Here is a 12781-nt window from a genome sequence, read left to right on the forward strand (position 1 = left end):
GTTCATGAGCCATGTCCGAGCTGGCCCAGTCAAGGCTACATGAAAGTAGCTCACCATGACAGCGTCGTTACCACCAGCTGCTGTGATGGCAGAAACGTACACCTGCAGGAATTCCGACGGATTAGTGGTACCGTCGCACTTCTCCGGCAGGTGCGGGCGGAACTTGGACGGCCATGACACCGCGCGGAGGTGATCCGCCAGCGCAGCGCAACCCACCCCAGCCACCGGGGTGCCCGCCTATATCCGGGCGTTTCCCGGAGGCTTGGGTGCCGCTGCATCCAAGTCGGCGTTGAGGTTGCGGGCCTCAATGTTGAGGCGGCATTCTCGCGCCCTTTCCACGGAGATGCGGGCATCCTCACCCGCACGCCTGTGGTAGAGCTCCACCCGCAGGTCTTCTGTTCGTGCACCCCTCACCGTGGGGGAGCGCACGGACGCCGACGCACCGCCCTGGCGCCGGTGGTAGGGTACCAACGCATTGCCAGGCGGAGGTCGTTGCCTAGTCCTTGCAGAACTGGGGGAGGCCTGAGCCAGATGGAGGAGACGGTCAACGTCGTCCCGCCACTGCCTCAGGGCGTCTGGCGAGGCTGCAGCAGCCGGAGGGTTGCGAAGCAACTCCCTAGCTGCCGCCAGTGCTCCGCCGCTCGCAGCTTGTGAGGGGGCCCTTGACGGGCGCCCTTACTCTTGCCGACGTGCAACGCGCGCCGCTACCGACGGTGGCTACTCCACGGACACGGTTGCCCCTGGCGCAGGAAGGCGAGAGGCGTGTGGCGCGGATGACGCCACACCCTCCGTCATCTCCACATCGTCGTCGTGGTGGGAGTGCTCAACCACCCGAGCCATGGAGATGAGCAAGAGATGAACTAAGACCAGCTAACTTTCCCTACCTGGTGCGCCAAATGTCGTGATGTGCAAACCCACAGCCGGGTGGCGTAGTGCACCCGCCTAAACCCAGAGGGTGAGTACTCTGGGGTTAGCTAGGATTAGCCCAATCTCGGTGGAAGAACGCAATGAACACAACAGGTTTAGAGTGGTTCGGGCCGCCGGAGCGTAATACCCTACGTCCACTATGTGTTGTATTGCTTGCGCCCTCAAGAGGTTGAGAGCAGAGTTGTTCGGAGTGAAACCGAGCTTGTGTTGTGAGAGTCTTGGCGTGTCCTGGCATAGAGAGTCCCCAGAGTGTGCAGCGAGCGCCTCCCTTTTATATCTCAAGGGAGGCGCGTACATGGCCGTTGAGTCCCCGATAGGTGGACCCAACGATGTAGTATAAAATGACATACTGTACAGACATTATGGCCTTGCAGGCGACGGAGATCTTGTTCCTGTATTTCCTTGCTCTGCCCGTGGGAATCTTCCGTCCGGCATAGACATGCCCTGTCTTGTCGAAACGGCGCCAGGGTGTAGCTTGCGGCGTTGCCTGCAGCGTAGCTGAATGGGCCGTGTAGCTTGCGGCGTAGGCGGTATGATGAAAAGGTGACGTGCCGTCGTATCCATTTAATGCGGCAGACGGGCTCTGCGCAGATGCGGCGCATGAGGCCTCACTGTGTACATCGGTAATATGCGGTCTACAGTGAGGCCTGACAAAGACTGTCCCGCGTGCCGCCGCGACAGAGCACGCCTCAACCACCCGCATTGAATACGGTGGGTGGGCGAGTCTTCCAGCGGAAGACTCGCGCCCGCACCTGCGCCTGCGGGACACGTGGCGCACCCGGACCCCGCCCCGGCGGTATGTTGGTTCTACGCGCGTGGGAGGTCCGAACGGACGCGGGGAGGTCTCGGGCTCCTATGAGGGGCCGAGCCCTCGGCTGTTGGCGCGGAGCTTCCCCTCCTCAAGGACACGTGGCGTCACCGGACCCGTCCCAGAGCGGGGAGCGGGTCCGGGGCCGTTGACCCGGTGAGGTAAGAGCCTGACCCGTGGGGCCCGACTGCTCCGCCCCTTATGGCGCAGTTACGGATGACTACGCGAGTCCTGCCTTACTACAATAGGAGTGGGTATCCCTGCTACAGGGTACCGAGAACTTTCAAATTATTATTTGATTATGAGTTAATCAGGTTCAAAAGATTCATCTCGTAAATTACAAACAAACTGTGTAATTAGTTATTTTGTTTAGCTATATTTAATACTTCATGCATACATTCAAAGATTCGATGTGACGGAGAATCTTGTAAAGTTTTAGAATTTCGAAGACAACTAAACAACAAGGACTGGTTCGTGCGCAATCTCTCCAACATTGGACCTTCTGTCTTACCGTCCTTGGCTCTGTGCTTTACGCATATTCTGAGTTCTTCAGCTCAGACGATACCAGTGAGGAAACTGAACACCGGGGAGTTCTCGTATTCTCTGGGGACTGGGGAAACGGTGGTTGTTCGTATGGTCGTTGTTTAGCTACTTGTGATACTCTGTTTATGTTTTTGTTGGTAGCCTGGATCCTGCAGAGATGGGTTTAAGGAGCTGCTGCTGGGCGAAGCAGGCCTGGCTAAGGCCTTGTTTGTTTAGTTGCGTAAAAGGTAAGCTCTAAAGTTTAGTTGCGTAAAAGGTAAGCTTTAAAATATTGTAGTATTTTCGTTTATATTTGATAATTATTATCCGATCATGAGTTAATTAGGCTCAAAAGATTTGTCTCGTAAATTACAAGCAAACTGCTTAATTATTTATTTTATTTAGCTATATTTAATACTCCATATATATTATTAAAGATTCGATGTGATGGAAAATTTTGTAAAATTTTGAAATTTTTTGTGAACTAAACAAGGGCTAAGTTGGAGACAAGCGCGCACTTACCCCTGCGGAAAAATAACCTTTTTCCAAAGTCGTGAGTGAACATACTGACATGCTGCCATGCAGGCGATGCAGGTTACACGCTTGGGCTGTGGAATTATGGCACTGTTCAGATCTTTACCCGTAAATAAAAAAGCATCACATCGAATATTTTGACACATGCATAGAGTAGTAAATGAAGTATATTTACAAAACTTTTTATATGGATGGGTTGTAAATCGCGAGACGAATCTAATGAACCTACTTAATCCATGATTTGCAACAGTGATGCTACAGTAACCATCCAGTAATTATAAACTAATCATGGATTAATTAGCATCATTAGATTCGTCTCGCGATTTACAAATCATATGTACAAAAAGTTTTATAAATAAATTTCGTTTATTACTTCAAATTTGTAAGATTCCATCGCAAAAAAGTTTTGCGTTGGAACTAAACACGGCAGAGCTCGGGTAACGGGCCCCCCTCTTTCGCACTTGCGGTTGACAGACAATGAACGGCCTCAGTGTAGGCCCTAGCCGACCCGCCCAAAAACAATGTCATGCCACGGGCGTAACTGCCTGCCGGGCCAGTCAAACCACGTACCAGCCTCGTTGCACTGTAGCGAGGGCCATGGTGTCGTGTGCGCGATTCCTCGTGGAATCCATGGCGTGCGCATTAGTATCCGCACTGTGCATCGGTGAGTCACCACAGCCCCGGCCCCTGCTGCACAGCACCACAGGCAACCTTTTTTTCTTTCCTATGGCAAGCTGCCCATCTGGGAAGATCGCCTGAGGTTACCTGGTGCGGACCTCCGGTTGCGGATGTTAATGGAGTGGCTCGCGGAAGATCATACCATGCGTCCATGCCTGTGTTCGCGCGACCGAACGCTTCGGTCCCGTCCATGGCCTGAGCTCTGGCCTCTGTGTTCTGCCTGTGCCTCCTCGCGCGCTTTCTCTCTCGTCCCGTCAGTCGAGTCGCCTCACGGGTGACGAGCCCCCGTCGTTTTATTGCCGAAAGGCTTCATGGCGAGACTCCCCAAAGGCCCAAACCCCACAGTCGCACGCGCGAACACCATCACCATGGCGCCAGCCTCCGCTGCCCTGCTGCTGACCCTGCTGCTCCCGATGGCCGCGGCGGCGGCGGCGGCGGGCATGGACCCAGCCGAGAGGGAGACGCTGTTCCGCGTCATGGAGGCCGTGTCCTCCGACCGGGACTGGCGCGTCGAGAGCCCCGACCCGTGCGGCGCGCCGTGGCCGGGGCTCGAGTGCAAGCCGCCCGGCGCGAGCGGCGGCGGCGGCGCGGCGCGCATGCACGTCACGCGGCTGGACTTCGGCGTGGAGCCCAACCCGGTGTGCAAGGACACGGCGGCCTTCCCTCCCGAGGCGTTCTCCCTGCCCCACCTCCAGTCCCTCTTCTTCGTCGACTGCTTCACCAACCCGGCCGCCACCACGACGCTCACCCTGCCGGCGCCCGCCAACCTCTCGGCCTCCGGCCTGCAGCAGCTCAGCATCCGGGCCAACCCGGCGCTCTCCGGCGCGGTGCCGCCGGCGCTGGCCACGCTCCGGTCCCTCCAGGTGCTCACCATCTCCCAGAACGCGCAGGTCCGTGGCGGGATCCCGCCGGGCATCGGGGACCTCACGTCGCTGGTGCGCCTCGACCTCAGCTACAACTCGCTCTCCGGGCCGGTGCCCAGCCAGATTGGCCAGCTCAAGAGCTTGGTCGGCCTGGACCTCAGCTACAACTCGCTGTCCGGCGCCATCCCGGGGCGGATCGGCGAGCTGCGGCAGCTGCAGAAGCTGGACCTCAGCTCCAACAACCTCACCGGCGGCGTTCCGGACACCGTCGCCAACCTGACCTCGCTCACCTTCCTGGCGCTCAGTAACAACGGCCTGATCGGCCATTTCCCCCCTGCCATCGCCGGGCTGCGCAACCTCCAGTACCTGATCATGGACAACAACCCGATGGGCGGCCCGCTGCCCTCCGAGCTCGGCGGCCTCGCCCGCCTCCAGGAGCTCCGGCTGGCCGGCTCCGGCTACTCGGGCCCGATACCGGAGGCGTTCGGCCAGCTGTCGAGCCTGACGACGCTCTCGCTGCAGGACAACAACCTGACGGGACCGATCCCGGCGGCGCTGAGCCGGCTGGGCAGGATGTACCACCTCAACCTGAGCAACAACGCCCTGGGCGGGGCCGTGCCCTTCGACGGCGCCTTCCTGCGCCGGCTCGGCGGGAACCTCGATCTGAGCGGCAACTCCGGGCTGTGCCTCGACGACCGGAGCGTGCTGCGGGGCGTCGGCGTCGGAGCCTGCCGCGGCGGCGCCGACGGTGACGTCGCGTCGTCGTCGGCCACGGGAAGAGGCTTGATGGCGACGAGGGGTTCCCAATCCCAGGACAGCCTCCTGTTGGGGCTGCTCGGCCCAGCGTGCGTTGCCGTGTCCTGCCTTTTTGCCCTCAACGGGCACACGCCGTATTGATTGGGCTCTTGTGCTCGTACCTCCTCTGTACTTATCTTTGGAGTACTCTTATCTTTGTGTTGCAATGTTGATTGTCAGATCAGGAGCTTACTAGTTCTTGCTTTGACCGAGGAGCACTTCCACGAATCACGAGGGGTGTGGCACTGTGCACCTATAATCGACTGCTAGAGAGAGAACAGAATCGAATAAGATGCTGATCCAGAAGCACACGCTGGTCGGTATGGTCTGAATTAACGCCGACGCCCGCTCATGACGAATGAAAAAAATTTGAACTACAAAAAATTGTAGATCTGGTTAAGATCTACAATTATTTTTTTATGTAAAGTATATCTTCATCCGAGATTAATTAGTTATAAGTTTTAAAAAATGAACTGTCCAGATTAGCCACAATGCACCTACCATCGTTTCATCCAGCTATAGCCGGTTCATTCGACGGTAGTGGTAAAGATCAACAATTTTCCAGTTGAATATATATTTTAAAAATTCATAAAATAAAAAGTATAAATATAAAAAAATCTCTTCATTGTCACGTGCTGCCGGTCACCTTTCAAGTTGCAACGTCTCCGCGGCCTTCAAACCATTAACCACCATTAGCAGCATCTGCCCTGTTTTCCCTCCATTGTTGCCTCCCCTTCCCCGTTCCTCCAAGCGCGTGCTACTCGGGATCACACTAGTGATCTGAGTGGATGAGTCACAGAAACATATGATGGACTATTTTCTTCTTTGATGGACTGAAATAAGAAGTTAGATTGGTCCAATATGTTAGTTCACAATAAATATATAAAAAGATAATTTTTGAACAATTATTTCAGCAACAAATAGAATTTGTTCAATTAGAAAAAAGATTGTTCCGGCATGTGTGATGGTTCGACTACCAGTCATACGTGTCTCCTAATATTTGCCCTCCAAACCTCGCTGGTGAATGGTGAGATGCCTGTTGACTGCCCTTTCCAAAAGCAATCTCCTACCAGCCAGCTGTGTTGAAATGTCTTTCCATATTTTGACTTCGTACTGCAATGACTATAGAGATGATTCCCCGAAATTCCGAAACCCTAAAAACCAAACCTCAATTGTCAACGGAGTCCAACGAAACTCAATCGCGAGTTCGTCACCGGAGTCTTCACGGAGATGACCTAGTAGCATACTAGAGAGCGGTGGCAGCAACACTAGGGTTTTTTGAAGGTCGTTCTAGAGAAAAACGAGGGTGTGACAACATGAATCTATCGAAGGACGAACCGGAGAATTGCACACCCATTATTTCTCGTCCATGACTTATGTAATGTAACATACTAACCTTAAAGTACAAATTGGATGAGCAATATATAAGAAACAGGCTTATGGTGTGTTATCGTCTGCTAGCTCCGTACCTCGTGTCCTTGAACATTAGCCCCGTTTTGCAATCTATCATTCGCATGAAAAACTTGAACTTCTTTCCGTTTTATACAATACCGATGTCTTTATTTTTGAACCGAGACAAGTGCACCTTACGCACTGCCTTGAGTTCTCGCTCGCGTTACTGTGCATTGCTAAACAATTTGAAGCTACGCACTGCCTTGAGTTCTCGCTCGCGTTACTGTGCATTGCTAAACAATTTGAAGCTACATTGTGTATACTGTTCTTTAAAACAAGTTGAAGCCACATGCATGCATGCACGATCAACTGTCTGCTACCCCATTTTTTTTAGGATTATGATTGAGTGACTTTCGTGTGTGTGGAACCCATATCATAGAGATCCCACATATTAGTGACGCAATGTTATCGAGAATGTCACCGTAGAATGTCAATGAATTTACGTCCATTTTTCTAGCACCATAAGCGTGTGTACACTAAAGTTTCTGCATCAGCCACAGGCGACGGACCCACAGTGCCACATGCCATCCGTCTGACAGCAAGTCATTTAGACATCGCTCGTGCAGCCAGCCGTACTCGTGTACGCGGAGGATCGTGTACAGCCAGCCAGCCAGATCGTGTTACGAGTACCTAGCCATTTAGCCAAGCCAACGAAAATATATCGCGTCGACTTACGTTATCCGGTGATCGCAGCATGCGCGTTCCCCGGTTCCCGTGTTTCGACGAAAGGACGGGAGCCCGCCGGCGCCGGCCAGCCAGCGCTGAACGGCGGCGAGGCACGAGGAAGGAAGGCGAAAGGGAAAAAAAAAAGGCGACCAGCGCCCAGCGGATCAACAGTAACTATCGCAGAAAGAGAGAGGCCTTGTTTGATTTTTCCTAGAATGACCTAGAACGCACTTTGATCGCTAATTACGCTGCCAAACAAAGTCAGTTTACTAAACCAACTTCAGAATCCCGCGCTAAGAACCCTAAAAATTCTAATGAGGCCTTTGACCGCGTGATTTGAGGATAGTTACTGCAGCATCATTGTAGCTAATCATCGATTAATTACCGTCATTAGATTCGTCGCGAAAAGTTACACCCATCCCTGAAGAGGTTTTGCAAATAGACTTCATTTAGTACTCCATGCATGCGAGATTCTTCTCTCGGAAAATGTGCGTGCTAGGAACTCTAGAATGCAGGCGCCGAACCAAACAGGGCCAGAAACTATGGACGACGTCCCCGCCGGCCGCCATACCGTCACCGTCCGCCTGCCACGCTGCCTGCCTGGTCAGCGGCGGCGTGCGCCCGTTCCGAGCCGTCAGCCGCGTTGGTGACAGCGGGCGTGGGGAGGCGCACGGGCACGCCAACGTCCAACGTGGGGGCGCTCCTGCGGCGCTGCGGCGAGGCTGGCGAGGACGAGGAGGAGCGGCCGTCGTGTTGAAGTGAGGGTGGGCGTGGATCAGGTGTGTTCGGATGGCGACCTGAATGGGGGCGGCGCCCGGCGGGCGAGCCGGGAGTCAGGTACCTAGCGCGCTGCGAGCAGGGTTAACGAAACCGGTTGGAATCGGTCCGGTTTGACCGGTTAGAATCGGTCCGGTTTGACCGGTAACCGGTCAAACCGGTCCGGCCCGGTTACGGTTTGGGCCGGTATCAAACCGGCCCCAATTCAAAAATTCAAATTTGAATTAAAAAAAAAAGAAAAATTCCCAAAAAATTCCTAAAAATACTTCAAGATGCGGCGAATGTAATGGTGTCAAATTTTCTCAAAAATTTGTTCATTTAATATAGTTTGCGGAAATTTGAAGTTAAATCAAAAAAGAAAAAAAAAACGGACAGCCCATTAAGACCCATCGCGCGGCAGCATCCAGTTAACCCCCTCCCCCTAGTAACCCTCAGCCCCGACGCCCCCCCCCCCCCCCCTCAGTCCGCTTCCCCCTCAATCGCGCCTGGTCCGCCGCCAGCACGCCCCGTCCGGCGCTCAACCCCGGACAGCCGCCCGCGGAGCGCGGCTAGCCGGGCAGGTGCGCCGGTAAGCCAGGCCGGTAGCGGATCTACCGGCCCCGACCGGTTAGCCGCTCGAGCAGCTCGGTTTATCGGCCCGCAGCGGCGGTAAACCGGCCGCGAGCGGCGGTTAGCCCCGGCCAGGTAAGTTTTTTTTGTTTTCCCCCTATGATTTAGAGTATTAGATGATTTATTTTAGTATTTAGGTGTATGATTTAGGTGTACTTAGAATGTAGGTAAGATTTATTTATATTATATGATTTTTTACACTATGTAGTAGGATTTAGGTAGATTTGATTTAGGTGTATTGGTTGATTTTTGACAATATGACTTAGGAGTTAGAATATTAGATGATATATTTTTATTGTCCATGTATCCAGATAGACAATGATAGGCAGAGATAGAGATGTTGTATGGGAACATGGTGAAAATCTTTACCCCGGATGGCGATGCTACTATTGTTGTACGCAGAAAGGAGGTGGTGGTGCGACTAGATTGAAACAACAGTTGGCTGGGCGCGGGACGGAGGTGGTCCATTGCAGGAATGTGCCACCAGATGTGCGTGAGTTCTTTCAGCGTGACATTGATAGGGCAAAGAAGGCCACTGCTGACCGGGCTCGAGAGAGGTTGAGGCGGGAGAAATCTGCAGCAGAGGGAAACTATCCCGGTGATGACGAAGATGAGGAGGCTCAGCTGCAGCGTGCCTTGGATCTATCGAGAGCGAAAGCAGAGTTCTGACATGGGGTGGAACAGAGAGGATGTGCATACGAGCGTGGAGGGGTAGTGGTTCGATGAGGGAAAATGCTATGCAGAGGATGTTTCGAAGGGCCACTTCGCAGAGAGAGAGTCCTGTGGTGGAGGACTATAACTTGGCAGCTGGTGGGAGAAGAGGAATGACGCAACCAAGGATTGATACATGATCCTGGACGCAGAAGGGTAAGAATGCAAAGAAAGCTATTGGTAAAGCTTGGTCAAACTTTTTCCATATTGCAGGAGTACCTGGAAGACAGGCTGATAGTCCATACTTTGTCAGCGCGGTCAGGGAGACACAGAAGTGGGGTAAATTTTATTTCATTGGAATGACACCTTTGAGCTTATGTTCCTGTATCTCATGATTTTCATATGGTTGCAGGTGAAGGTATCGCATCACCCACTAGACGGGATATTGATGGCAAATACCTTGATCAGAACGAGCAAGACTTGAAGACGAGGTACGTAAAGTTTCAAAAAGACTGGCCCTTATTTGGCGTCACGTTGATGTGTGATTCATGGACTGACCCGACGAGGATGAGTGTCATCAACTTTTCGATATATTGCAACGGGGTCATATGGTTCCACAAATCTATTGATGCGAGTGGAAGAACTCAAGATGCCGCATATTTGCTCAAGGTAGCCCCTAAATATGTTCCATTCACATTGAGTATGTTTTGACATGTTGTTCGTCCAGTGGATGCGAGCAGAACTGGAGTACTTTTGCCTTACTGCATACAAAGGTTCGCAATCGGTTGTCGCACAAGAAACTTAACAAGTTTGTCTATGTCAACTACAACCTTCGTCTTCGACTTGAGGAGGTCTCCGGCCCACCGATGCGTGAAGAAGGTGATTTCATTGATCAGCTGGTCCATCTTTCTTTCTATGATGAGAATAATCCGCATGAAGAAGGTGATTTCATTGATCAGCTGGTCCATCTTTCTTTCTATGATGAGAATAATCTGGTAAGGGAATGGATGGAATATAGTAGCTCTAACGGGGCTCCAGTTCTGGACGAGGATGATGATGACGGCGACGTCCCTCTCCCGTCCCATATTGTCAAAGATCAAATAAACCTCTCAGATCTACGTGAGGCTACGGGAGATGATTCCATCAGCGATTGGGCACGTAAAAATGTGGGTGACACTCACCTAGGGGAGAGGAAGCTCCAGAAGGGGCCTACGAAAAGTGACCCGAAGCGTCAAAAAAGAAAAGACAAAATAACAGCAAAACCATTGAGCAGCGACACCGAGACTGATGATGGCGAAAGTGAGCGTAGTCCACCGTATCAGGAGTCCAATGATAGCAGCTCGGCCGATGATGGTGATGATAGTGACGGTGCTGATGCTGATGCTGGTGGTGGTGGTGGTGTAGTAGTGCTTGTAGTGTTCGTTTCACATGTATATATTGCACCTACATATGCATACATATTTCTGACTATGAGTACTAATTATAATATATGGTTAATTATAGGGGAGACTCAGTTCACACATGCTACTCAGGACACCGACCATGGAGCACCGCAATCGCAGAGGAGAACGGTTGGACCGACGGACTACGACACTCCACAGTACTCTTTTCCTCCTACAGCGATTCCTTGCGGCCTTTTCACTACCCCATACCTGACATCAACATGCAGCCATCGACGAGATGGGTGTACGAATGGGAAAAGTCTCATTTTTACACTATGTTAGTTCAGGAATGGGAGACAACATCGGCGTGGATGTGCCAAACTTGGCAATACTATAAGGCTGAACTGCTTAAAGTGCGAGGTATCGCTGTGATGTCCACCGCCGAATACCAAACCGCGTCCTAAATGGGGGTCTTCCCATTCTTACGTTGAACTTTTATTTAATGTGTATAAGTGTATGCAGCTTATGACTCGGTATTTGTATGCACGCTTATTACTATTGTATTCATATATATGATTATAAATTGTTATTTTGGTGTGGTCATTTACATTAATATGTGCATAGCTCATGCCAAAATTTCCTTTTATTTCACACCGAAGAACCACTTTTAACCATCGGAAATTATTGTTAAAACAGCGGTAAACCGGTCGTACCAGCCGATCAACTGGTCGGTAAACCGGCCGGAATCGGTTGCACTAGGACTTTTGAATTCAGATTTGAATTCAACCAGTTTAGACCGGTTTCGGCAGTTTGACCGGACCGGTCGGGATTAATAAAGCTGGCTGCGAGTCGTACGCACGTGCCGTGTTGGCAGCTGAAGCGTCGGTGGCTTCCTGGCGCCAGGGCCAGGCGCCAGGCTTGGTGCTCGCCTGCCTCCTCCTGCCTCGCGGCCGGGCTGCATGCTGCATCGCTGGGTCTGGTCTCATGATGTTTGACTCGACATGTCGGGAGGTTTGTTTGTTTTCCAAAGCTAAAGTTTAGCACCATCAAATTGAATATTTCCATGCTAATTAAGATAACTAAACATAAACTAATTGCAAATCTAATTGCAGAAATGTAGGACTAATTTACGAGATGAATTTATTAAATCTAATTAATCATAATTCAAACCATACTTAATGGATTTGTCTCGCGAATTAGCCTAGAAGTCATGCATTTAATTTTATCATTAGTCTACGTTTACATTTTCTAATTAGCAACTAAATATCCAATGTGACAGGGCAAAAGGTAATAACGTTGAGGCTGCTTTAGCAAATGGTGAAATGGTTGCAAGAGATGGCGTACGAGCTAGGATAATGCAGGCACGCTTATTGGGTTATCTTGCAGCGTCGTCCCCAAGTGATGGGAGGATTGACTCCGCGACCTCACTAAACAAGGCTACCGGCAGCCCTGGAGGGCAGTGGTGGGATGACGTAGCTACGAGGGGTAGTGTGGAATGCAACGATCATGGCGTATACTCAGCAAGCACACTATTTATTGGTGGTGCTAGTCGATGATCAATGGTCTTCTTTCGACTATGGTGGCTCTCTCGTTTATTTATTGTACCATTTTTACCATTCAACGGTCCAACTCTAGTAAGGTCTTTTACAACAAAATCATCACTGGCTAGTCCGGTAGCTGTGGTTTAATGAAATTCAGGTCCATATATTTCGTCCTCCCATAACATTTTAAAAAAAGTTATCTTACTTGCTCCTCCCTCTGTATAGATATGAGTACTTTGCGCGCCTTGGCGCGCCCTTATCTTTTTCCTAAAATGATAACCAAATTCAAGAAGTATTTATTTATAATAGATTGATAAATCTGCAGCATTTTTTGTTTTTCCTTGAAAATAGGTAATTAATTATGAAGGTACATATAAGCATATAGTTCAGCTGATATTTATAAAATCGGAACCAGAATAAGTTTGGTGCTTACCTTTGATAGAGTTAATTCTATTAATATTGTAGGATGTGACATGATTCTACTTCTGTTTTGTGGCAACAAAAAAAGTGGAAGCACATTGCTCCTTTGATCTGAATGGTAAGAAGTGTACTTTGCTCTGCAGAAATTTTCTGGCA

At 50.9% G+C, this 12781-nt stretch overlaps 1 protein-coding gene across 1 annotated transcript; it reads left to right on the forward strand.

The window, feature by feature from the left end:
* Positions 1-3489: 3489 nt before the first annotated feature.
* On the forward strand, positions 3490-5333 carry LOC120675627 (receptor like protein 29-like). The gene has a single exon (XM_039956830.1). It carries the CDS (start codon positions 3781-3783, stop codon positions 5227-5229), a length of 1449 nt encoding a protein of 482 aa, XP_039812764.1. The 5' UTR covers positions 3490-3780; the 3' UTR covers positions 5230-5333.
* The last annotated feature ends 7448 nt before the right edge of the window (positions 5334-12781 follow it).

Source organism: Panicum virgatum, chromosome 5N (genome assembly GCF_016808335.1).
Source record: "Panicum virgatum strain AP13 chromosome 5N, P.virgatum_v5, whole genome shotgun sequence".
Taxonomy (NCBI): Eukaryota; Viridiplantae; Streptophyta; class Magnoliopsida; order Poales; family Poaceae; genus Panicum; species Panicum virgatum.

Excerpts from the sequence above, each read along its gene's own strand:
- LOC120675627 (XM_039956830.1), top strand. The coding sequence starts at position 3,781 with ATGGCGAGACTCCCCAAAGGCCCAAACCCCACAGTCGCACGCGCGAAC.